At 33.8% G+C, this 26,041-nt stretch overlaps 1 protein-coding gene and 1 pseudogene across 2 annotated transcripts; one reads left to right on the plus strand and one right to left on the minus strand.

The window, feature by feature from the left end:
- Positions 1 to 556: 556 nt before the first annotated feature.
- On the minus strand, positions 557 to 20,080 carry LOC110817680 (beta-galactosidase 15-like; annotated as a pseudogene). Its single transcript, XR_015813119.1, has 12 exons — positions 19,483 to 20,080; positions 18,939 to 19,051; positions 18,659 to 18,867; positions 18,505 to 18,571; positions 18,340 to 18,421; positions 2,447 to 2,591; positions 2,270 to 2,358; positions 1,673 to 1,792; positions 1,471 to 1,555; positions 1,111 to 1,302; positions 924 to 1,027; positions 557 to 827 (listed from the first exon to the last, which is right to left on the minus strand). The product of XR_015813119.1 is annotated as a beta-galactosidase 15-like (transcript).
- A 2,141-nt stretch (positions 20,081 to 22,221) lies between these two features.
- On the plus strand, positions 22,222 to 23,512 carry LOC110817718 (FCS-Like Zinc finger 13). The gene is made up of 2 exons (XM_022046371.2): positions 22,222 to 22,862; positions 23,163 to 23,512. Exons 1-2 carry the CDS (start codon positions 22,330 to 22,332, stop codon positions 23,320 to 23,322), a joined length of 693 nt encoding a protein of 230 aa, XP_021902063.1. The 5' UTR covers positions 22,222 to 22,329; the 3' UTR covers positions 23,323 to 23,512.
- The last annotated feature ends 2,529 nt before the right edge of the window (positions 23,513 to 26,041 follow it).

Genomic DNA, 26,041 nt, shown 5'->3' on the forward strand with positions numbered 1-26,041 from the left:
TAATTGTTTCGTCTCCCTTGCCACCAATAATTTCAATTGGACCCAGGACCACAGCTTGTGTCAAATCGGACCATAATTCTATTCACATAATTTACATATATCTCTACTAGTAAATCATTTTAATCCCACAAATTACAATAGTATTAATTAACTCAACTAATATTTATTACATGAAAACCAACAGTTGCAGTAAAATTTTGTTTGAATAAATTTTAGTGATAGTTAATTAATGTAAAGTAATGACACTAATTAAATGACAATAACACAAGATTGTATTGACAAAACTTTTTTATATTTGGATGATATTATATTAATGTACGTTAATAGTATATTTTTATTTAAATAATAGAATAAATGGTATAAAAGAAATATGTAAGAAAAAAAAATTATTTATTAATATAATTATATTTAAATTTAAATAAATAATTATTGTATATAATTAAATTAAAATTTTATATTTAATAAAATAAATAATTATTAATTATATTATCATATTAATTTAACAAATTTTTAATTGTCAAGACATAGATGAAATTAATTAAATTAGACGGGGATATAATGAAAAATAAATAAAATGCCCACCAAATACCACCAATTTGGTGGCTTAAAAATTTATCTCAAAATTTGACAGTCAAATATCATTTGTTACCATTAAAAGTTAAAACAAACACGATTTTTCACGTCTATAAAATATCATACGTTAAAATTCTATCATTTATTATGATTCAAACAGAAGATAAGGAGGACAATCTTATTATGCCCGGGAGATAATTTAACGTCTTTCTTAAACACATAATTGAATATGTTATATTTGGCCCATTGAGAACCTGCAAAATCAAAATAAATTCAATCAACATATATATTGTACAATTTTACTTCTGCAGAAATTTAATAATGTAGCCAAGATTGATATTTTAATTTACCAAGATATTTTCCATTAGCATATGAGTGAAGAATTTGGCCACTGCCATTGACACGAAGTGTCATATTGTCGCTCCATATTGCATCATCTTTCCCGAGATTCACACTATTTCAAATAACCAAAAAAATTATAGATGGTGAAATTGTAAATAACTAGAGATTTATCTAAGTAGATAGAGACATATGTACCTTGTCATGTATCACAAATAGTCACTGGCATCACTGGCCATTTCTTTCTTATCAATAATTTGGTTAGCAACAATTTGGGCCTTCCCTTGAACAATAGTATCACCAGTGAACTCAGGGCCTCCACATCCATTCAAGAATACTAGAATTTGCTTCATTAGGTTTTTTAATTATCACATATGTTTGAGTGTTCACCTGAAATTCATATAATTTAATTATACCTTCACCCAAAAATTGTATATTTCAAAAATAGTAGTAATCATCTTTCTGAAAAAGAAACATAATTATCTTTGCAGTATTAAAGGCTATGGTTTGAGTCGGGAAGAATGCTAATAGACCATGCAGGAATAAGGTAATCAGCACCTTGGTAGTTGATCGTTGCATCGTTAGTTTCATTTGCATTTCCCAAAAAGCAACTTGAAACCTCGTCGATGACATTAATAGTGGCCTGTATAATATTTACATATTCTAAATTTATTACTTTGTAAAACAATAAATTCTTTTATTAAGTAAATAATCAACTTTATTTTTTTGGGCAAAATCTTTTCTTTTAAAGGGAACTTACGGTGAGAGAGAGGATCTCAAATGCAGAGTGGAGATGTTCCCGTAAGTCAGTTTTCTCCATTGACTTCAACACAGAATGAAGTTGTTTCAAGTGGCACCCACTTAGGTTGGTTCAAGTTACCTATTAACAACATAATTAATATTAAATCAAATTAAGTTTAAAAAAAAAAAAAAGGTCAAATTAGATAAAAAAATTACCATATTCATCAAGGAGTGCACTGTAATCGTACTAAGTAGTGATGTATGGACCGCTCACAATTCTATCGAAATTGGTCACCATGATACTAAAAACAATTTAATATTAGCTTATACCACACAATAAATAAGTAAAATAAAATTATAGAAATAAACGCAACCATGTAATCAATTTTGAAATGTTCCACCCCTTTGGAAAAATCTTGCAACAGAGTAAGCAAGATCCTCGGCAGTCCTGAAAGGGTCTTTCCCGCCCCAACTTTTAAACCTTATACATCACCCTAAATTTTAATAAATAGATAAATTTAAAGTATCTACTCTTAAGGGACTCAAGGTTTAGAGAACTGGACCCTCCTATCTGCAACCTATATAAATTTAACGAAAAAGAAAAAAGAACGCTCACCAGCCTGTCCAGTTTTCAGTCCAAATTTTTGGGCTGGTAGGATTCTTTGGTGCGTATGAATCACAATAAAAGCCATTGCATGTCTCAATCTGTTAATTAATAATCAAATTATAATTTTATGCCACGGGCATATATACACACAGATAGAGAAAGAGAGAGAAATTAGACATAAGTTACCATTGGCTGTGGAGCATCAGTTTGCTGGCACATTAACCATGGAACTCCAATGTGAAGGGAGTCAGCCACATTTGCACACCAGTCAATGTAAGCTTTTTCCAGCATCTCCATAAGAAGACATCACATTCCCATATTCATTCTCGATCTAAAAACAAGACATTAATATTATCAGTAATACAGGCGCAAAATATGAGTGTTGGCTTTGTGCAAACTCTCCTGGACAAAGATAATCTGATTGTATCATTTTGTTCAGGTGAGGCTAGTGCTTTTGGCAGAAGTTGTGAAAGTGATCCCACTAGACAGAAGGCAGCATGTTCAGCTTAAAACAGATGTCAAAGAGACAAGGTTTGGTTGGGAAGGTCCATCACGTAACAGTATTGTTACTGTTTTACTTGATGTGATTGGATCCTGCGTGGGTTACCTAGAGCATCCAGAGGTTGGAAAGCTGATAATGGAGAAGGGGGAGTTGAGGAATTCAAGTATTGACGTTGTCCATGAAGGAGATGAGTGGGACGGAGGCACTTTTTTGGATTTCTTGGGGAGCCACTTCCCATTTAGAAAGAGCTGATAGGCCTATAGTTGAGCAAAAGGTTAGGATTAAAATCGAAGTGAAGCGGCCAAGAATTGGGTGGTCAGGCCATAATCATGAAAGTATTGGTACCCATAGCTGCCACTGACGCTGATGGAAAGCGCGGAATGAGAGTATACCATCCAGCGGGTTCTAAAACTTGGGTAGTATGTTGTTTCCACTGCTTGGAATGACTAACAGATTTGTTTGAAGGTTTTACTTCATGTTGATAAACAGAAAGATGGATACAAAGGATGGGAAAAGGTAATTAGCATGCCTTGCTGTTAAATATAGGGTACAAGGATCCCCAAGAATTAATAGCGTAGGCCATGTTGGTCCTTTATATTTACCTTTGTACAAATTGAGCATACGACTTTGTGAGCTGTTCTTTCTAATAACTTTATTAGCACTCAAGGAGACCAATGTTATGTACTAATTAATAGGATAGAAATAAGATACTGAAATTTAATTAAATATGAAAATCTAATTAATATTAGATTTTTAAATAGTAAATATCAAAAATTTTAATTAGTATTAAATTTTTAAATAATAAATATAGAATCTTAATTAATATTAAATTTTTAAATAACATCTGATTTTTTATTAATATTAGATTCCTAAATATTATAGAATTTTTGATATTTTAATAAAATATTTTTAATTAGATTTACATTTCTAATTAGATTAAAATTTTTAAATAAAAATTGTAATCTCTATATAAAGAACTATGTTTGTTATTAATAAAAATAAGTTACAATATTATATTATATTACGATATTAGAACTCTCTTTTAATGAGATTTAAGATAACAACTCCTTTTGATGAGTTATAAATTATTTTCACAAAATAAGTCGTTAAGGAATCGCAAAAAGGAGAATAAGTAGATTTTGGAACTGGAAATCTTAGAGAACCGCCCAATGATGAGATCCTACTCTCGGGAACATAACATATTGGTATCAGAGTTTAACATAATGGGTAATTCTGCAATAAAAAAAGATTTGTGATTGATGCTCCAAGAAACCCTGATTGCAAAACGTGGCACAGACCACAGAGATTGAAAGGGCAACTCTATAAACCCCAACGTCCGATAGTTCTGAAGTCTTATATAGTTGCATCGGTGTGAAAATTTTTTTTACCAATCAACACACATCGGAAAGGGATAAGGTGGGATTGGTCGCCTTCCATATACCTGGAGAGGTGCAATTGTGGTTCCACCAGTTAGAATATGAACAACCTACACTCCACTAAACTGAATTAAAAAAACTATTGTTGTTTGAGGTTTGGGCCACCAGTCGAAAGTAATCCGTTAGAAGAATTGGTAAACTTGAAACAGACAGGATCAGTTGCAGACTACTAGAGAAAATTCCAAGAAAAATTGGCGACAAACAAGTTCATTCGGGTTGATGAGCACATAAGTTTTTTTACAGCAGTACTAATCGATTCTCTCCGTTTAGAGATCGAGATGTAATCACCTGCCACTCTTATATATGTAATGAGCATGATTAGAGTTTTTGAAGAACATGATCGGAGTTTTTGAAAGAAAACAACAATTGTGGACAATGAGGGAACACAATTATAGTGGTATTTTTTAGCCCGCGATCAAATCTAACAATTTAATTAAGAAAATACCGACTTCATAAAGCAACAACATTACGACACAATTGAGTAATGCTTCCTCTTCATTTACAAAAAAAACTAATAAGAGCATAAATGACAGAAAAAAATTGAAGGAGTAGTGTTATAACTGCGATAAGCCATTTGTTTAAAGTCATTAATGTAAACGGTTATTCTGGCTCAAGATTAAACTTGACACTGATCCTAAGCAACAAGAAAAGACTGAGAAGTCAGCTATATCCACATTTTAAACTTGAGAATAAGCTTGAAGACCCAAGGGGGAGTAATGTTATGAACACATTTATAGGATCTAAATAACATGTTGAAGTTCAATTAAATATAAAATTTTAATTAGTATTAGATTGTTAAATAGTAAACATGAAATTTTAATTATTATTAAATTTCTAAATAATATATAATTTTTTATTAATATTAAATTTTTAAATATTATAAGATTTTTAATATTTTATTAAAATATTTTTAATTAGATTTATATTCCTAACTAGATTAAAATTTTTAAATAAAAATTATAACCTCTATTTAAATGAATATGTTTGTTATTAATAAAGATAAATTATAATATTATTTTAAACTATCATATTAGAACTCTCTTTAACGAGATCCAAGATAGCTGCTCTTTTTGATGAGTTGTAATTTATTTTCACAAAATAAATTACTAAGGAATCGTCATAAAGAGAAGAAGCAGATTTTGGAACCAGAAATGTAATCGGAAGAAAAAAATAAATAAAAAAATAAAATAAAATAAAAAAATAAAGAAAACCCTAAAGGGTAGAAGAAAGGGGCAAAGAATAAAAGAAGAAGAAGAAGAGTAGGAGAGTGGCATTGGCACACAGAAAAGAGTGCCACAAAACATCATCACTCTCCGAACATTCGCAGGTAAGATTAGCGTAGTGCTAATCACCGATCCCTAGTTTTGTGTTTATGTATATATATTTGTGTATGTATATATATAAAAATGTATGTACGATTATAGATATGCATATATTCAGTATATATAAATATATATATATGTGTGTGTGTGTGTTAGTGCATAAACATATATATACAGCAGATGTGTACACATTTTATATATATATGCAGTGTTTATTTTTGCATGTCTATATATATATATGTTGTGTATATATATATATATATATATATATATATATGTGTGTGTGTGTTATCGGGCTTATATAAAACAGGCTGATCTGGCCCAGTGACAAAAGACCAAAATACACTGATTCACTAAAGCGTGATCTGGTGCGTTCGAGCTCATGTAAGCTTAGGAACAGAATGCGTATTTAAACTCGTCTTCTTTATCGAGAAATCCTAATTTCTCTCTCCTCTCTACCATTGCCGACGGACACCGAAAGCCTCCAGTTTTTTTTGTTTTCTTGCATTTTGTTTCTAGTTGTTTGCAAGTGAATACATACACACATCGCGCACCCACTCCCACGAAGAATTTCTCTCTCCGTTCACTCGACTCCGCGCCTTTCGCCTTCACTGAGCTTCTCTCTCTGTTCGCTCGCCTCCGCGCCTTCCGCCTTTGTCAAGTTTCTCTCTCCATTCACTCGCTTCCGCAGCTTCCGTTCTCATCGAGGATCACCTGCGCAATCCGGTATTTTCCTTCAACGTTGATTTTTTGATAGCTTGAATGGTGAACTTCATTTTCTTTCATGGTATTAGAGCATATTTTGAATGAAAAGTCAAAATTCTTACCAAACCACTGCAAACCCGAACTCAAACTTTAGGAATTTGGTTATAACAAACCTAGACCCCTCAAATGTCAACAATAAATATTATCTTGATAAATCACTAAATTTTACAGTGGTTCTTATCCCCGAACTACTTAATGACAGCAACTATTATACATAGTATTAGATTATTAAGAATCAGTTAAAATCTATTATCAACTTGTATTTGAATTTTAAATTTAAATTTCCTTAAATTATGTTGTAACCAGATAAGGGTAGAATTGAGTTTGTGTATAAGATCATCACTTGCACGAAAAAACAGGATCTGTGACTGTAAATTGGTTTATTTAAGTCATGCAAACATGAATGAAAGTGTAGCCCTTTTTCTTGCATCATCTTCTCAAAATTTTACCGAAGCGCAGAAACAGAGAACTTTGCAGGGTTATGCTATATTTCTGTGCCCTCTCTCTCTCTTACTTTTTCTCTCCACAAAACCTATGTAATTAGTTTTTGCAAGCAGCAAATTTCACGTAAAAATATTACATGGTATCAGAGCCTCTTATCTCGAGTGATCTACGAAAAGAATAAAGTCTACCCATCAATCCAAAAATCTCAAAAACCCGTTACAAAAATGGCAACCTGTTATGGCTCATCTGCACCTCCGCACTTCAATGGCGAAAATTACCATGTTTGGGCGCTGAAGATGGAGATCTATTTACAATCATTAAACCTCTGGGATGCGGTTCTCAATGACACCGAGCCACCTCCACTGCGGGACACGACGTCCCTAACCCAGATCAAAAGGCATGAAGAGGAGGTTATGAAAAGGCCTCGTGCACTTACCTGCATTCACTCGGCAGTCTCAGATGAGGTATTTAGTAGGATCATACCCTATAAAACCCCTAGGTCAGCCTGGGACAAAATCAGAGAAAAGTTTGAAGGTGGTTCCAGAAACAGAAGAACACAGTTGCTAAAATTGAAAGGAGAATTTGCGATGCTGCGAATGAGAGAAGATGAAACAGTAAGACAATATTCAACAAAGCTAATGGATGTTGTAAACAAGATAAGGCTACTAAGAAAAAACTTTCCTGACTCACGGTTGGTAGAACAAATCCTAATTAGTTTACCAGCTCGGTTTGAGTCCAAAATCTCTGTGTTGGAGGAGCTGAATGATACTGATACCATCACTGCAACTGAGCTTATCAATAAGCTGGATTCGCAGGAGCAACAAACCAGCATGAGGGAAACCAATTACACAGAAGGAGCCTTATTCATAAAAGCCAAAGCTAGAATTGAGAACAAAGGAAAGCAAACTGGAGAGAAAAGCTCAATCGGGAAGCAATAAGGAAACCAAAATAGAGGTAAGCAATCAAAATTTTCTCATTGCAAAATTTGCACCTTGACCAACCATTTAGAAAAGGATTATTAGTATAAGGACAAGAAGGCAATTCAGTGCCACTTCTGTAAAAGGCTTGGCCACAAAGAAAGAAACTATAGGCTGAAGCAGAAGCAGAATGAAGGCCAACCTAAAGGAGAACCTCAGCAAGCAAACATCACCGAAGCAACTGGTGAAGTCTCGCCAAACTTGTATGTGGCCTCAAATGAAGTAATAGACGAAGATGACACAAAATTGATCGTTGACAGTGGGTGTTCATCCCACATGTGCAAGAACGAGTCCATGTTCACCTATCTAAACAAAGCTCTAAAAGACAAAGTGAGGTGGAAAATGGCAAGTTCGAGAATGCAAAAGGTAATGGCACTATCTCTGTGAATACCCACCTAGGTATACGACATATTACTCATGTACTTTTTGTACCTACATTAAAGTAAAATTTGTTAAAGTGTGAATCAAATGACAAATAATGGGTATAAGGTTCTTTTCGAGAGCAAATATTGCAGGATTTATGATCCTGATGGAAAGCAGATCGAAACAGCACCAAAGATTAATCAGAATTACCTGCTATGCAAGAAGAGGCCAGCACACATGACCTGCTATGCTAGTGCAAATGAGGGTGAAATTTAGCACAGGAGGTTTGGACATTATCATCTGTCCGGCTTGAAGAAGTTGCAAATTGAGAACCTGAGTCTCAATCCCCCTTCACTTGGTGAAACCAACACTGTCTGCGGTGTATGCCAAATGAGCAAGATGAATATAACACCATTTCCTGCACAAGCTAGCACACGAGCAACAGAAAAACTTCAACTTGTTCACTCTGATATTTGCGGGCCAATGAGCCAAGACTCCTTAAATGGAAGCATGTATTTTTCCCTTTTTATTGACGATCAGACACGGAAGGCCTAGGTTTACTTTCTAAAAAATAAAGCAGAAGTGTTTGGTAAGTTTAAGGAGTTTAAATCGATTGCTGAAAAGGAAAGTGGGTGTTTGCTCAAAATGTTAAGAACTGATAATGCACTTGAGTATAATTCACAGGAATTCAGGGATTTTTGTAACTCTCAAGAGATCAAAAGGCAACTTGTTGCCCCCTACTCACCGCAGCAAAACAGTGTTGCTGAAAGGAAGAACAGAACTGTGGTGGAAATGGGAAGATATCTGATGAATGACAAACACTTGCCCAAGCAGTTCTGGGCTGAAGCAGTAAACACATCTGTTTACTTGCTTAATCAGTTGCCCACTCGTGCCTTGGAGAAGATAACTCCATTTGAAGCTTGGCATAGCAGGAAGCCCGAGACTACCAACATCAGGATCTTGGGCTCAGTTTGTTACTACCTAATTCCTAATGAAAAAAGAAAAAAGTTAGATGACAAGGGAGAGCTTGGAATTCTCTTCGGTATAATACAGAAAAAAAGGGGTACCGGGTGTATATGCTGAGCTCCAGAAAGCTTATGATTAGGAGAGATATCGTGATAGATGAAGGCTCACATTGGAATTGGGTAGAAGAAAAAAATAGAACGTGATGAGGTAGGGAAACTGGTGACAGGAGGAGATGAATCTATACCAGCTCCATTCCCTTTTGAATTGGAAAATGATGAGGAAGTTGGAGATGATGGAAGTGCTGATGGAGTTAGGATGAAAAGTCTCTCTAAAATATACGAATCATGTAATTTTGCATTCAAAGAACCTGCAACCTATCAAGAGCCACACATTCCTCTTGGAAGGATGCTATGATTGAGGAGATTATTATGATCACAAAGAATAAAACTTGGACTTTGTTCCTTAAGGCAGAAGGCAAGAAGATAATCGATGTCAAGTAAATTTACAGACTCAAGTTGAATCCCGATGGCTCTGTAAATCGGCACAAAGCTAGGCTGGTGGTGAAGGAATATGCCCAGACTGCAGGAGTTGACTTTGGGGACACCTTCACCCAGTTGCAAGACATGAAACCATCAGAATAATCCTGGCAGTAGCAGCGCATTCACAGTGGCAAGTTATGCAGTTGGACGTCAAGTCTTTATTCCTAAATGGTGATTTCCAAGAAGAAATTTATGTTGATTAACCGGATGGATTCACTATTGAGGAAAAAGAAGATCATGTTTATCTGCTACATAAGGCTCTGTATGGCCTTAAGCAAGCTCCACGAGATTAACACAGAAGCTGGACGAGTACCTACTGTATTGTGGATTTAAAATGAGTAAGGCAGAAACAACACTATATGCAAAATACGATGAAAATGGCTGGAATCTTATCACTGTCATTTATGTGGATGACATACTAGTGACAGGTAATGATTGATGTAAAATGGAAGAATTCAAATGATAGCTTGAGGAGATATTTGAGATGTCCAACCTAGGTGAAGTAACATACTTCTTGGGGATGGAAATAAAGCAAGCTCAGAACGGAATTTTTCTGTCTCAAGCAAAGTATGCACGTGAAATGCTTAAAAAGTTTAGCTTGATGAAGTGTAAAGCTATCTCTGCTCCATTAATTCTAAACTTAAAGTTAACTAAGGATGAAACAGGTAATAAAGTGGATGAGGCAAGGTACAGAAGCTTAATTGGAAGCTTGTTGTATCTCACTATTTCAAGGTCGGATATGCTATTTGCTGTGAGTTTGCTGTCGCGATTTATGTCATCTCCAAAACAATCTCACATGGTAGCGGCAAAGCATGTATTGAGGTATCTTAAGGGTACCCAAAATCATGGAATTCTATATGAGACAAAGGGAGAAGGAAGGCTGCTAAGAAATACTGACAATGACTGGGCAGGGAGTCTAGATGATGCACGCAGCACTTCTGGTTATTTATTTTCATTTGGCTATGGTGTTTTCTCCTGGATATCTAAAAGCCAAGAAGTGGTTGCTCAATCTACAGTTGAAGCTGAATATATTGCTACAGCAAGTGTTGCAAATCAGGCGGTGTGGTTAAGGAAAGTAATGCATGATCTAAAGTTGGATGTGTCTCTGCCAACCGAAATTTTGGTGGATAATATGTCGGCCATTGTAATTGCTAAGAACCCAGTGATGCATGGTCGAACCAAGCAAATTAATGTGAAGTTTCATGCAATTAGAGATGCAAAAAAGAGTGGTGAAATCAAGCTTACTTATTGCTCATCCGATGAGCAACTGACGGACATTCTGACAAAGCCGCTTGGAAAAGGGAAATTCGAAATGATGAGAAGGAAGTTAAGAATTATAGGGACTGATTCTTAAGGAAGTTAAGAATTATAGGGACTGATTCTTAAGAAAGAGTGTTAGATTATTAAGAATCAGTTAAAATCTATTCTTATCAACTTGCATTTGAATTTTAAATTTAAGTTTTCTTGAATTATGTTGTAACCGGATAATGGTGGAATTGAGTTTGTGTACAAGATCATCACTTGCACGAAAAAACAGGATCTGTGATTGTAAAATAATTTATTTAAGCCATGCAAACATGAATGAAAGTGTAGCCCTTTTTCTTGCATCATCTTCTCAAAATTTTACCGAAGCATAGAAACAGAGAACTTTGCAAGGTTATGCTCTGTTTCTGTGGCCTCTCTCTCTCTTACTTTTTCTCTCTACAAAAGCTACGTAATTAGTTTTTGCAAGCAGTAAATTTTCACGTAAAAATATTACACATAGGCAATTTCCATGGAGCAGATATTGAGTACACAAAACAAGATAGGGTTTATAGATAAAACTCTAACACAACCTACGGATTCGACGGACCCATTAAGAATGCACTGGAAAAAGTGCAATGATATAGTGATTATTTGGATACAGAATGCACTATCATCTTATATTAAGACCGGGCATTTTATGCTCAAACAGCACATTAGCTATGGTATGAATCAGAACAAAGATATTTTGAACAAAATACAACTAGGGTATATCAAATTAAGCAGTCGATATCTGCACTAATGCAAAACCAAGAACTAGTACGGGCTTATTTTTCAAAGCTCAAATTTTTTATTGATGAACTCGTAAATTATGAACCCATTCCCATCTGCACATATGGGGGACTTAAACCGATTATTGGATACTAGGAGAGGGATCACACAATGAGACTCTTAATGTTACTTAATGAGTCATACGGTAATTTGACGTCCCAAATCTTGGCAAGGAAGCCTCTCCTTAGTGTGAACGAGATATTTTCTATCATCCAACAAGAGAAAAAAAAGAGATAAATTTTTTTGAATTCTGTCACTAATCGGGCTATAGCCTTCAACATAAAAGAGGCCAACAAGCCATAGAGAACTGTCAGGCCAAATAAAGAGAGTATTATCGTACCTATTACAAGAAGACTGGACACTCTTTGGAAAGATGTTTTAAGGCCAATCCAAATAGACCTGTATACACCAATTGCAATTTGCTAGGACATACGACTGAGATATGCTATAAAGATAAGAACCAAGCAAAGGGACAAATAACCCAAAATAAGATAAAACAACCCACTATCAATTAGGTATTCTCTGTTGATGCACAAACTAAACTCAAGGGAGAAGAGCACAATCTATTGACAAATGATCAACTCTACCAATTTATGGCCTTCATTCAACAAAGTCAAACTATTGTCAATATGGTACAAGCAACTTCAGAGCAAACTCAAGATCATAAACTCACTGCATTTTTTGGTATATTTTCTTGTTTCAATGTATGCACAATAAATAAAAATATCAACGCACACACAACTTGGATAATTGATACTGGGACCTCATATTGCATAGCACACACACCACAATTATATACTGAGATAACATCGAATGTTAAATCTAAAGTTGTATTATTGAATGGAAAAACTATAGATGTGTCTCATGTAGGAGTAGTAAAATTAAGTGATAAACTTATGTTAAACAATGTGTTGTATGTGCCCTCATTTAGATTTAATTTATTATTTGCAAGAAAGTTAACACAGGATATTACATGTTGTCTGATTTTTTTATAACAACATTGTGTCATTCAGGATCTTTTGACCTAGAAGACACTTGGGATGTGCGAGATTAAGGATGGACTATATCAGCTTAAGACAACCCAAGATTTCAGAAAATGCAAGTCAACAAATCTTGAGATAACATCGAATGTTAAATCTAAAGTTGTATTACTGAATGAAAAAACTATAGATGTGTCTCATGTAGGAATAGTAAAATTAAGTGATAAACTTATGTTAAACAATGTGTTGTATGTGCCCTCATTTAGATTTAATTTACTATTTGCAAGAAAGTTAACACAGGGTATTACATGTTGTCTGATTTTTTTACAACAACATTGTGTCATTCAAGACCTTTTGACCTAAAAGACACTTGGGATATGCGAGATTAAGGATGGACTATATCAGCTTAAGACAACCCAATATTTCAAAAAATACAAGTCAACAAATCTTTATAGGAATGACACTACAAAGCTCCAGCAAAGAGGGAGAGAAACTTTGATTTGTGGCACTACAGGCTTAGACAACATTCAGATGTAGTTTTGATTTTGATATGTTAACAAACAAAGACTCTAAGTTATGTTATGTATGCCCATTGGCAAAGATGCATAAACCTTCTTTTTTTTTATAGTAGTAATAAAGCATAACGATGTTTTGATTTAATACATTGTGAGATTTGGGGATCTTGTAATAAAATTTATTATGATGGTTTTACATATTTTTTAACGATTGTTGATGATTTTACTAGATGTACTTGGATATATATAATGCAAAATAAGGCTGATACAAGTTCACATTTGCAACATTTTTACACCTTTGTTGAGACCCAATCTAACATGAAAATAAGAATAATTAGAACTAATAATGGAAGAGAATTCAAAATGAAGAAATTTTATGATGAGAAGGGAATCATGCATCAAAAAAGTTATGGAAACTCCACAATAGAATGGGAGAGTAAAGAGAAAACATCAACAAATACTCAACACTGTAAGAGTGTTAAAATTTCAAAGTGGAATGGACACCAAATATTAGAGCGATTTTGTTATTACTGCTGCATATTTAATTAACAGAACACCCTCCTTCGTGTTAAGTAGGAAGGTCTTCCTTTTAATATTCTATATAGAAAGAAACGAAATTCTAGTCACTTGAAAGTATTTGGGTGGTTAGCCTTCATGTCTACTTTATTGAGTGGAAGACGAAAATTCGATGCAAGAGTAAGAAGATGTGTGTTCATAGGATATCCTTTTGGTACAAAGGGATACAAATTGCTAGATGAAGAGACCGGTGAGGTCACTATTTCTAGAAACGTAATATTTCATGAGAAAGTATTTCCTCACAAAGAAAGGAAGTATATAAAGGATATGCAAACTATACATAAGTCTATGAATATATTGATAGACGAACTAGAATCAAACACCTTTGTGCAAGATAACATCAGCGACTAAGTGATGGGTCAAGATAGCCCAGATATGGAGGTTAGAGACCTCACACAGATAGAAGAAGTATCCAACAGTCAAGAAATAATTGATGGGGAAGGAGAAAGAAGAGAAGACCGAATGCATTACAATGAGATTCCAAGGAGAAAATCAACAAGGACAAAGAGGCCACCAGAGTACTTAAGAGACTATATATGTGATCAGATTCAAGGGATTGCACAGAGCTGTCTGAACCACAAGTCCGCAATGGTGGTGTCGTTCCCCTATCAAACACAGTTGCATATAGTAAATTTATGGGGGACATAAGAAGTACATACTTACTGTCGTATCCCATAATGAATCAAGTTCTATGAGGAGGCCAGTAAAGACCCAAACTGGAGAAATGCCATGAAAAATGAACTCCAAGCTCTTGAAGAAAAAAAGACTTGGAAAGCAGTTGATTCAAAGCGGATGGAACCATTGAAAGACACAAAGAAAAACTTATTATTAAAGGCTTCACTAAAAAAGAATGTCTAGACTATCATGAGACATTATCACATGTGGCCAAAATCGTCTCTGTAAGAGTATTGTTGGCTCTAGCTGCAATCAAAGAATGACACCTTCAACAGTTAGATGTCAAAAATGCTTTCTTACATGGAGATTTAAATGAAGAAGTGTACATGGAGCTTCCTCCTAGACATCTTAAAAGGAAAGAATGGAAAGTATGTAGACTTCAAAAGAGCTTGTATGGACTTAAGCAAGTATCCAGATAGTGGTATGCCAAATTTTTTGAGTTTATTACTCAACCAAGACTTCAAGCAATCCAATACCGACTACAATTTCTTCGTGAGGACCAATGGAGAAAGCTTTATCGTACTACTTATATATTTTGATGACATTATTATGACAGGTAATTATAAATCTATTATTAAAGAACTAAAGAAAACATATGATAACAAATTTAAAATTAAGGATTTAGGAAACTCAAAGTATTTTTTGGCATTAAATTTGCTAGGCCAAAGAGAGGGGTTCATATATGCCAAAGGAAATACGTCCTAGACCTTTTGAAAGATGCAGGGGGTTCTAGGAAGCAAGACCTCATCACTCCCATAGGACCAGAATATTAAACTTTCGAATGATGAAGGAGAGCCAATACTAGATCCAACGATATACAAAAGGTTGATTGGAAGGTTCATGTACCTCACATTGACAAGACCTGATCTGGCTTACTCTGTTCAAGTTCTAAGCCAGTTCATGGAGAGTCCTAAAGACTGTCACTTAAAAGTTACATACAAAGTCCTAAGGTATGTTAAAGGTACACCACGTCAAGGTTTGTTTTACTCAAATATATTTGAGCTAAAGCAAAATACTTATACTGACAGTGACTGGAGGGATACCTAGACACAAGAAATTCTATTACAAGATATTGTGTTCTTCAAGACAATTCATTGATATCCTGAAAATTTAAGAAATAACAAACAGTTTTTACATCTTCGGCAGATGCGGAATATAAAGCCAAGGCCAGTGTGTGTTGTGAGATAATTTGGATAAGATACTTGCTTGATGACCTTAAGGTGTGTAATTTCAGGGTAACAGATTTATATTGTGATAACAAGGCAGTTATACACATAGCTGCTAATCCTGTGTTCTATAAAAGAACCAAGTACATTGAGATAGATTATTATTTAATCAGGGATAAGGTACAGGAAGGGAGTATAGTTACAAGACATGTGAACAGTAAGCAACAAATAGCAGATATTTTCACTAAACCTCTATCTAATTGGCTTTTCAAGGAGTATATGATCAAGATGCGAGTAGAAAACATCTAATCTCCATCTTGAGGGGAGATGTTATCGGGGCTGTATAAAATAGGCTGACCAGGCCCAGTGACAAAAGACCAAAACGCACCGGTTCACTAAAGAGTGATCCAGTGCGTTCGAGCTCATGTAAGCTCGGAAAAAGAATGCGTATTTAAACCCATCTTCTTCTCCGAGAAACCCTTTTTTTTTCCTTTCTGCCACCGCCGACGGACACCAAAAGCTTCTAGTTTGTTTTGTTTTCTTGCATTTTGTTTCTAGTTGTTTGCAGGTGAATACATACACACATCACACACCCACTCCCGCGAAGAACTTCTCTCTCTGTTCGCTCGACTCTGCGCCTTTTGCCTTCACTGAGCTTCTCTCTCTGTTCGCTCGCCTCTGCACCTTCCACCTTCGCTGAGTTTCTCTCTCCGTTCACTCACTTCCGTGGCTTCTGTCCTCATCGAGGATCACCTGCGCAATCCGGTATTTTCCTTCAACTTTATTTGTTATTTTTTTATACAAAACGTTGATTTCGAGATAGTTTGAATAGAGAACTTTATTTTCTTTCAATATGCATGCTAGTGTAGTTATATATATGTACACATTAGGTATGTGTGTGCATCTTATATATATAAAATATATATGCAATGTATTGTATGTGTCTATACACACACACATATATGTTTGTGTATTTATAAATAGGTATATATATGCACAAAATATATATATATATATATATATATGCATTTTGGTGTAGATATATATAAATACAGTGGGTATGGGTGCGTGTTTATATATGTGTATATGCATATATACGGTGTTCATGTACGTGTAGCCTTGTATATATATATATACATATATATATATATATGTGAGTCTACATGCGTGCATATATATATGTATATATGAATATACATAAAAAAAATAGTAACTAAAATTTAGGTTTTGGAACTTTGGAAAAAGAAATGTTGTAGGCAAATTCTAAGGAGGTTTAGGAAAGTAATCTTATGGCAGAATTAAATTAGGAACAAATTAATGTGTGAAATTAAATTAACAGTAGTCGGATAAAAAAAATATAAAGTCAAGTGAAGTTGGGTTTTAATGCTGAAGGATTAGGATTTTCAACACAGGTTTGAGGAACTGGTTTAAGATCTAAAATTCGTTAAGATTAATCTTACGAATTTTAGTTCAAGTCTGTGAAGCAGTAAGAATTGAGTCAGTTTTCATTTGAGACTCCATGTTTTTTATAAAAATTTTAGTTATTAAATTTAAAATGATTATTTAGAATTTTATATATTATTTTTAAATTATATTTTGATTTATATATATGTATATATATTTTTGAAAAATTTGCATATGAATGTGAACTGCATGTCAATGACTCTGTGTAATTGTGTATATAAATTAATATGGATGCAAATATATAGTGTGTGATGCACATATATGCGTAGTTGGATGTGAATTTTCTTTCTTAAAAAATAAAATCTCAAGAATATTTGAATTTTTGAAGTTGGGATATAAAATAGAAATAATATTTAAAGAGAAAACAACTTACCAGTTATCATGGAAAAGAGTGTACGAACTTAATACATAGGATGAACCGTACCATAGATGCGTTCTCAATCGTACAAGTTTGGGAAGTCTCATACCAGACAGGGTTAGGAGTTGGTTTAATTATGTTCATACCGGACAGAGTTTAAGACGGTTTATAATTACGACGCCTATTACTGGACGAGATATGGAGACAACCGATGAATTGTAAAAGAAATATTTTGTATATCCATGTATAGTGGAGATCCCTATGGACCTCTAATGATACCGGTAATAAAAATGACAATATGTAACGGAAATGAAAATGGTAAGTAATCATGATTTCGGTGAAATGGTAAGAAATCCAAAGTTTCACATTTATTATGTATGTTGATTGTATTTCTCCCTATAATTCTAACAATATCTTATGATGTGTATAAATGACTGTGTGAATTGATAGTATTATTTTTTTTAAAAATAAAAACTATTTAAATACGTACCTGACATGATTGACTGAGTAGCTCATATCAGGAGTACGTTCAAAGTCGAAAGAAAATTTTGGATGAACTTTTAGAGACATTGAGAATATTGCTTTATAAAATAGATTTAATTACATTATAACAATATAATGTAAAGATTTTTTGTGAGTCTTATGATTTATAATTTCGTTTAGGGGATATAACATTGAATTTTAAATTTTAAAACAATGTTGCACAAATTTATCAGGTTATATGCATCGTTTAGCGCTCATTTCTCTTTAAAAAAAATGGATTGTTATAAGAAATCCTAAAGAACTGCTCAATGACAAGATTCTGATCGCAAGAACATAACACAGTAGTTGCTCCTTTTTTAATATATATATATATATATATATTAACGATAAAGAATCTTTCATAACCACAAAAAGAAGAGTGTGAATGATAGAAAAACTTGTGTGTGTGTATATATATATATCTACACATTTATACCTGGGCTAAAGCAATAGGTCCTCAAGAGCTTCTCTTTTTTAAGCATATCAACTATCAAAGTCGTAAAGTTCTGCATCTCATTCTGAGAAAATTTATAAAAAAAAAATAATAATAAATTAATAAATATGAAACCTATACGAAAATTAAACATGATTAAAAATTTACCATATACACATTGTTTGCAGTTTGAAGCTCGATTCGAGGCATGTTATGCAACCAAACAGGAAATCCTCTGTTATAGCAAAAAGCAATTAACCTAAACTACGCAATAATTCAAAAAATAAATAAATCAAAGTAGTAGTAAGTTAAAAGTAGATACTCATAGTTCCATTCAGCACAAACATAAGGACCAATTCGGACAACTGAATAAAGTCTTTCTTGGTGAATGGTTTTGATAAATCTCAATAGATCAAGATTGTCATTGAAGTCATATTGACTACGTTGGGGCTCATGAACATTCCAAAACACATATGTCTCAATAGCATCTAATCCACCTTCTTTTGCTTTTTTAATTAAATCTGGCCACATCTGTAGTACAAATATCACTAGGTTAGTCTATAAACACTACATCAGTAAAACAAATAAAAAACGTTACTCACCTGTGAAGTGCTATGTGGATAATGAATTGATCCAGATAACAAGATCTTTCCTTGGCCATCAATTGTGATGACCTTTCCATCATGAGCAACTTGAATGCCATTAACACAGACAACTAGGGAAAGAAAAAGCAAACACAAATTTCTAAGACGCAACATATTTGATGTTTACAATGAAAACTATTATGATTCTGCTCATGGTTCTAGTAATCCAAACCCTTCCCATTTATAGGCAAGTTTAAGAACAAAATTGAAAACAAAATAAATTCAACCTTTTAAGTAGTTGTATCCATATTAAAAAAGTAGTTGTATCTAACTCAATCTTAGTAAGTATGACATATCATAACTGATTCTAACTTTATCCTATTTCTTTCCAAAAGTATAATCCTACGTGGATATATTCAACAACATATAGACACATATAGAGAGAGTTCTAATCATACTCATTATCCCAATCAAAATTATTACAAGACGAAGTAAAAATGGTAAAGCACGCATTGTGGACGAAAATCAAACAATTAAGAGAGAATATCGGCAATTTGCTTACCGCAAACTAAAGGAGGCCAGAGTTGATTGAGGCGATAAGAGAGCAGAAGAGGTGCGTATTCGCTGAAACGACGTCGATTAGGAGCAGATTGTTGGATTTCAGATTCAACATCAAGGGTTTCCATTAGAGCGCTCACAGCTCAGCCAGGTTCTGGTCGTGAGTGAATGACATTAGATGTGAGGATTTTGTGGAAGCTGCTGCTGCTGCTGCTGCTGAGCATCTTCTTGCATCACCGGCAACCCCATCAGTCTTCATTTGATAGTATCCAACCAGTAATCGACTTTGTACTACAGGTTTTGCAGGTTCTAACACTTGTGCGACTGCTTCTCGCATTGTTGGCATCACAATGGATAGCTACGGCGAATCCTCCTGTGCTTGGTCCACCTAGGTTACAGAGATAAATCCTCTTCGACTGGAAGCTACAGGTATTCTTTTTGCTCTTCAAAAGAGGCTACGCACATTTCCTCTTCTCAACGCCTCTTGTCGATGGGCAATTTTTGAAAGATGCAGAGTTACAACTTACATGGGCGCTAACCCATTTGGATCGCATGGTCAATCAACCACTACTCAAGTGGGCTTTTGGTTATCATCATACGGGCTCCAGATTGCACTTGTTTCATACTTGTACATAACTTCTATACATTAACAACAATAAATATTACATATATTATTTTCAAATAATTTTCTTAATATAAAAATAAATTCAAAATAATGCTCAATTTTCTAAATATTTTCTAATCACAAAATTCATTAGAAAATAATTTTTTTAAAAAAAAAAGATAAAAATTTTATATTTTTAACGTATTATTAATAATAAAAAACCTATTTTGCTAATTAAAAAAATAAAATATAAAGGACTAACACATGTTGCAAAGAATCTATCTATTTACATATAATTTAATTTCTTCTTAATTTTAAGCATATCTTTTTAGGGACTTAAGTATAAGATAACTTTCATTAAAATTTATGAAATGATTTAAATTAGGATAACAATTTTACTTTCCATAGTTTAGATGTAAAATAGGTTTGACCATTATTTATTAAATTATAATTTATGATTGATTAAAATTAAATAATTCTATTTGTTACAAATTTAGAAAAATATTACATATTTAATTTAAAATTCTACTAACACTACAAAATTTAATTAAAAAGTTGGGTCATTGTAATTAAAAACTATACTAAGTTAAAGTTAATTAGAAATTCAATTGACCTTCTGATAAAGAATTAGAATTTAAAATTAAAATTATATAATTAATTAAAAATTATAATTTATGAGTAGTAATTTCTTTAAGAAAAAATCATAAACAATAATTTTTGTGATGAAAAATAGAGAGGAAAGGTTCTCTTATCTTTCATCAAATAATAAAATTTTTTTTTTAAAAAAAAAAGATTAATTTTTCTTACTAAATATGTTGGTTTTTCCATTTCTTGTTTTTATTTTTCTTTCCTGTTTCTATTTTTTTTTCTCAATTTTTTTATAATTATTTGTTTTTAGTTTTAGTTTTTTTTTTTTTTTTTTTTTTAATTTTCAAAATTGTCTCCCTTTATTCTTTATAATTCATTCAGTCTCATTACCTGTTGAGAAAATTCATCTGAACAAGTTAAATTTAACTACTAAAGATTTAAAGTTAATGATAATTTATAAGATAATTTTAAAACGTAGATTATTTTTTTTCTTGTATTTCATAAATTTTTTTTATACAAATTTAAATCATTTTCAGCTTATTAAAAAAAAAAGATTATTAAACATAATAAAAAGGCGTCACATCTGGACACTGCAACCATGCTCAGAAACAATTATTAAAAGATAAAACAATTGATTGATGAGTCCACACCGAGGAAACTCGGTCCATCGAGTTAACTCACGTGGATGTAAACCTATCATAAATTGCCACGTGATGGAGCGGGACCTGAACTTGCCTTGTAAAGTTGAGCGTTCTATTTTGGAGGTACTAGGAATGGGTCCATCTTTAAAGGTATCAACTATTAGGTAACATCCAAATTATTACTACTTTATATATTATTTTCTTTATTTTTATAATTGAAATTATTCTAATCCCAATGAATTATATATTTTAAATAATTTTAAAATGGCAAATAAATTTAAACAAATAAAATTTAGAATCAAATAATGGTCACACCAAGAGTTGACTGAAATAGGGACCATATAATATATTCCAAATTTACTTAAGGATATAATTACATTTTACACAGCATTAAGCACAAGAAAATATTACATAATTATAACATAAACAGAAATTATTATTATTGTTAAGAGTGGTAATCTAAAAAGTTAATTAACTTTATCTGGTGGGTAAAAATAGGTTAGTAAAAAAAAAGTTAAAATTACGCAATTGTGGTGTCCTGGAGGGCATTATTGTAAAGCGACGAACCAAAAGGGGCAAAAAAAAGAAAAAACAAAACATTGGGCCTCCTCCAATTCAGTGAGCTAATACAGCTACACTTTGGTGGTTTGAGTAATTATTGAGTGGGTCCCGCATCGAGTGGATTAATGCCACGTATCCTGACGATGAACGGTGATGATGGGAGAGGAATCTTTAGTAACATCAGCGGGACCCAATCCCGAGATCAGGTCGCAATCATAAGATATGGACGTTTTAAAATAATTGGCCCACTTACTAAATTATCTTTGGAATTATTTTTTATTAGTAAATAATGGAGTTAAATAATTTAATTTATTTTCGGCAAATCATCCATCACCCATCATCTTATAAACAAAAAACCAATGGGCTAATTCTACCAACTCCATCATCAAACCATTTCCTTCTCCACCTTTTATAAACCAGCTCCTCCATTTCACTCCACATTCTCAACATCAACCCAATGATCGGAAAGATATCCGAGTTGTTGGTTTCCGGCAATCGGACTGCCGTTTCCGACGGCGTCACCAGCCCTAGAAGTCCACTAGACTTGAAAATCCAATCGCCTAGAGGATTAAAGGTGTACGACGTTGGTGGGGTTGGTTTGGGGATTGTTGCTGCTTTGGAGAAGAAATGTAATGATGTGGGCAGGCATGAAATTTTGGTAAAGTACGCAGTTGGGGGTTCCAATCGTTCAGATCCAATTCCGTGTGGGAAGAACTTTGACAAGTTTAAACCAGGTTTTGAGGATTTGGAGATGGAGAGCTTGGAGAATTATACGTATGTCACGTCCCATGGACCTAACAGGTCTACAACTAAGGTTTATTACGATGGTGTAAGAAGTGATGAGAGGATTGTATGTAATAACTATTCCGCCGTTAAGGAATCGCCGGCGAGATTTCTTGATGATCTTTCAGGGTACCCAACTCTGGATTTTCTCAGTTCATGTCACTTGTGCAGGAAGAAACTCCATGGCGAAGACATATACATGTATAGGTAAATATTCAACTCTTCCTTTTACTTGATAGAGTACCTTGATTTACTTTAATTTTGCTTTTGGGTAATCAACATATACCTTGATTCTTCCGTAATATTGTATTGGGTATTGATCGAAATCTATTTTTACTAAACCCGTTGTACGTAGTAGTAGAAATTGCAAACTAGTTTTGATTAATTTATCCTGCAACATCTTGTATTTCTTACTGAATAAGTAACGAAAAGCTTGTTAATTAAGCTTTTTGTGTTATTTATATGAGAACTGAGAGTGATGATGATAAGTTATTTGGTGATATACAGAGGGGAGAAAGCATTTTGTAGCACAGAGTGTCGATCAAGGCAGATAATGATGGATGAGCGCAAAGAGCAATGCAGATCAGAAGCATCAAGATCTGCAGAGACCTCCACCTCACCTTACTCCAGAGGCCAGATTTTCTCAACCGGAATTCTTGCAATATAGCCGGCCAAATTATCAAAAGAAAGAAAAGAAGGCCATGGCCATAACCCGCCCTGCGTATATACCTATACAATATGCTAAACAAAAAACTACAAAAAGAAGGAACCCAAATTTTGATTAGATGTAAGAGTAGTAGAGGTTTTATGCTGTGTAATGATCATGGTAATGAGAATAATTCATGAAGTTTTCATAATATAGCAGCTTTGGTTAAAGATTTTCAGAGCTTATGGACTTCATCTGGTGAGATTGGATTGTTTCAGGTCATAAGAAAGCTGTCCCCAATAAACCCAAAAAATCTTCTTTAAGAAAGATGAGTTAATTATGAATCTTTGTGGAAAAATGTTTCAAAATAATGAAATTAATTTGCTTCCACACGTTTTTTAAATTATTTTTATTCGAACGTCTTTTTTGATTTAAAAACAATAAATTAATGTAGTGGTGTCTAGTAAAACAAAAGTGTCTGGAGTGGAAAAAATGACCACCTTTTCATTTCTACTTTTTAATTTATTTAAGAGGAAGTTTATGGAAAAATAAAATTTTATTATTTTACAATTGTATATGTTTGTTAAATTTTTATTTTGATGATTAGACATATTTGTTAGAAATTAAATTTAACATAGATAACGATTCATCATTCAAAATCAAATAAATATATGTTTCTATATTTAAATACCCTTTTTTCAAAAGCCAAATTGGAACGGGCCAGAAATTAAAAGGAAATAAATTCATATATTAAATGCAAAAGTGAAATAATAGAATTTAGGGTTTACATTCTTTACACAATAATTTAAAGTGTTCAATAGGAATACGAGAACGACCATTCTAAAAAAATAAACAAAATCAAGAAAATAAATAAAAAACAATATGATTGACATTCTAGGACGACCTTCACTACCTTTTGAAAGGAGTTCGGGTGATGAACTATTCATAACTCTCTTGTTGATCGGGATCTGAGTCTTGTTTTTCTTGATCTGAAATAGTTAATGAAAGGGTGAGTTATACTAACTTAGTGAAAATATCACACTACTTACCGATACAGAAACTAAAAGTTGGTAAAAATTATAAAAATAACCAATGGAGCTATTGATTTAAGTAAATTCATTTATTATAAAGAAAATCATTTATTGCCTATATTTACCGTTTGCGAGATTTCTAAAATCGATCTGTAGAGACAATAACCCAAATAACATTCTAATCTTATATTCAAGTGAGCAAGAACAATAACTTTTCATCTTTATTTGCCTACTGGTATCCCTAGGAGCCCATAGGGATATCCAACTATGTAACGGCCCCGGAAATTTAAAATGAAATATGTGTATTAAAAATGTCAAATGCGGAAGCGAAGTCAAAATTTCGATTAACATCCCTTACACTAAAACCAAAAACGTGCTCAAAATATAAAAGATCAAACTAACTAAAGGAGAAACTCGAAAGTAAAAGCTATGAATATGACTATGGAGTCTTTAGGCGTCCCCTTCGTCGTCTTCCTGCGGAACGGGCTCGAGAACAATGTCTTCCTGCGGAACGGGCTCGGGAACAATGTCTTCCTGATCTGAAATGATTAAATAAGGAATGAGCTACACTAGCCCAGTAAAGACATCACGATATCTCACCGTCACGGAGGTAAAGGTGGGTAGAAAACACAAAAAGACCTATGGAGCATAATTTACAACAAATCCTTTTATCAATAATAAAACCTTTACCATCCACTTACCTCGGTGAAATTTATAAAACAGTATACGAAAGCAATAACATTATCATCATCATGAAATCATATAAACTGTATAATATAATACTTATCACGCCTTTTGTAATTCAATCATTACACAACATATTTTACCTCTTTTACCAGCCTACTAGTATCCATGGGGATCCATAGGGGTCCCGCTACCCGTGAACCCTTAACACTTGTAATCAGATTCCAGGGCCGTCCCCATACCCCGTCCGGTATGGGCGCCAAAACTATAAACCTCAATACTCCGTCCGGTATGAGGGTGGAACGGGCCGTCCCCATACCCCGTCCAGTATGGGCGCCAAAACACATAGGGTCTCCATACCCCGTCCAGTATGAGAGACCATAATCTCGGTAGGGTTCCCTACGGACCCGGTCCGTCCACCATCTCCCAGGATATCTAGTCAGGCTGATCACATTATACAATTATCAATTTACATAACCTTTCATTCCCCTTTTCCTCAGTCAGCATCATCAATTCACACACAAACAAGTGAAACAGTAATTTATGCCAAACAAGACAACATACAGCATCGGTTTCTCAGTCATTCAACCCATAATCAATAAAATAGTAAAATATGCACACGAAACTATAAAATGAAAACATCAAACCTCATACTGCATTTAAAACTGTAAAATATGCCAAATAACAGTTAACCGACAAACACACTAGACTCGGGCTCCATTAGCGAACTTAAGCAATTTCACACATTCGTTGATTCAAGAATTACCGTTTTATCATTATTGAACTTTAATACCGTGATAGGAAATAGGGTGAGGGGTCCTTACTCGTTTCAGGGTCCGAACACGGCTTCACAGTGCGCCTACAGGCTGTCCCTAATTTTCCCTGAATTTTTTTCGGAGAACTGAAACGCACTACTAGTACCTGCACGTGTTCCAAAAAATTCCAAATTAGACCCAGGGCCCCTTTCGGCCAATATCGCAATTCCGGCACGGCGGCTCCGCCGTGCTCCGGCGGTGATTCGCCTC

The sequence above is a fragment of the Carica papaya genome, chromosome 7, assembly GCF_054855325.1.
Source record: "Carica papaya isolate Zhongbai chromosome 7, ASM5485532v1, whole genome shotgun sequence".
NCBI classification, from domain to species: Eukaryota; Viridiplantae; Streptophyta; class Magnoliopsida; order Brassicales; family Caricaceae; genus Carica; species Carica papaya.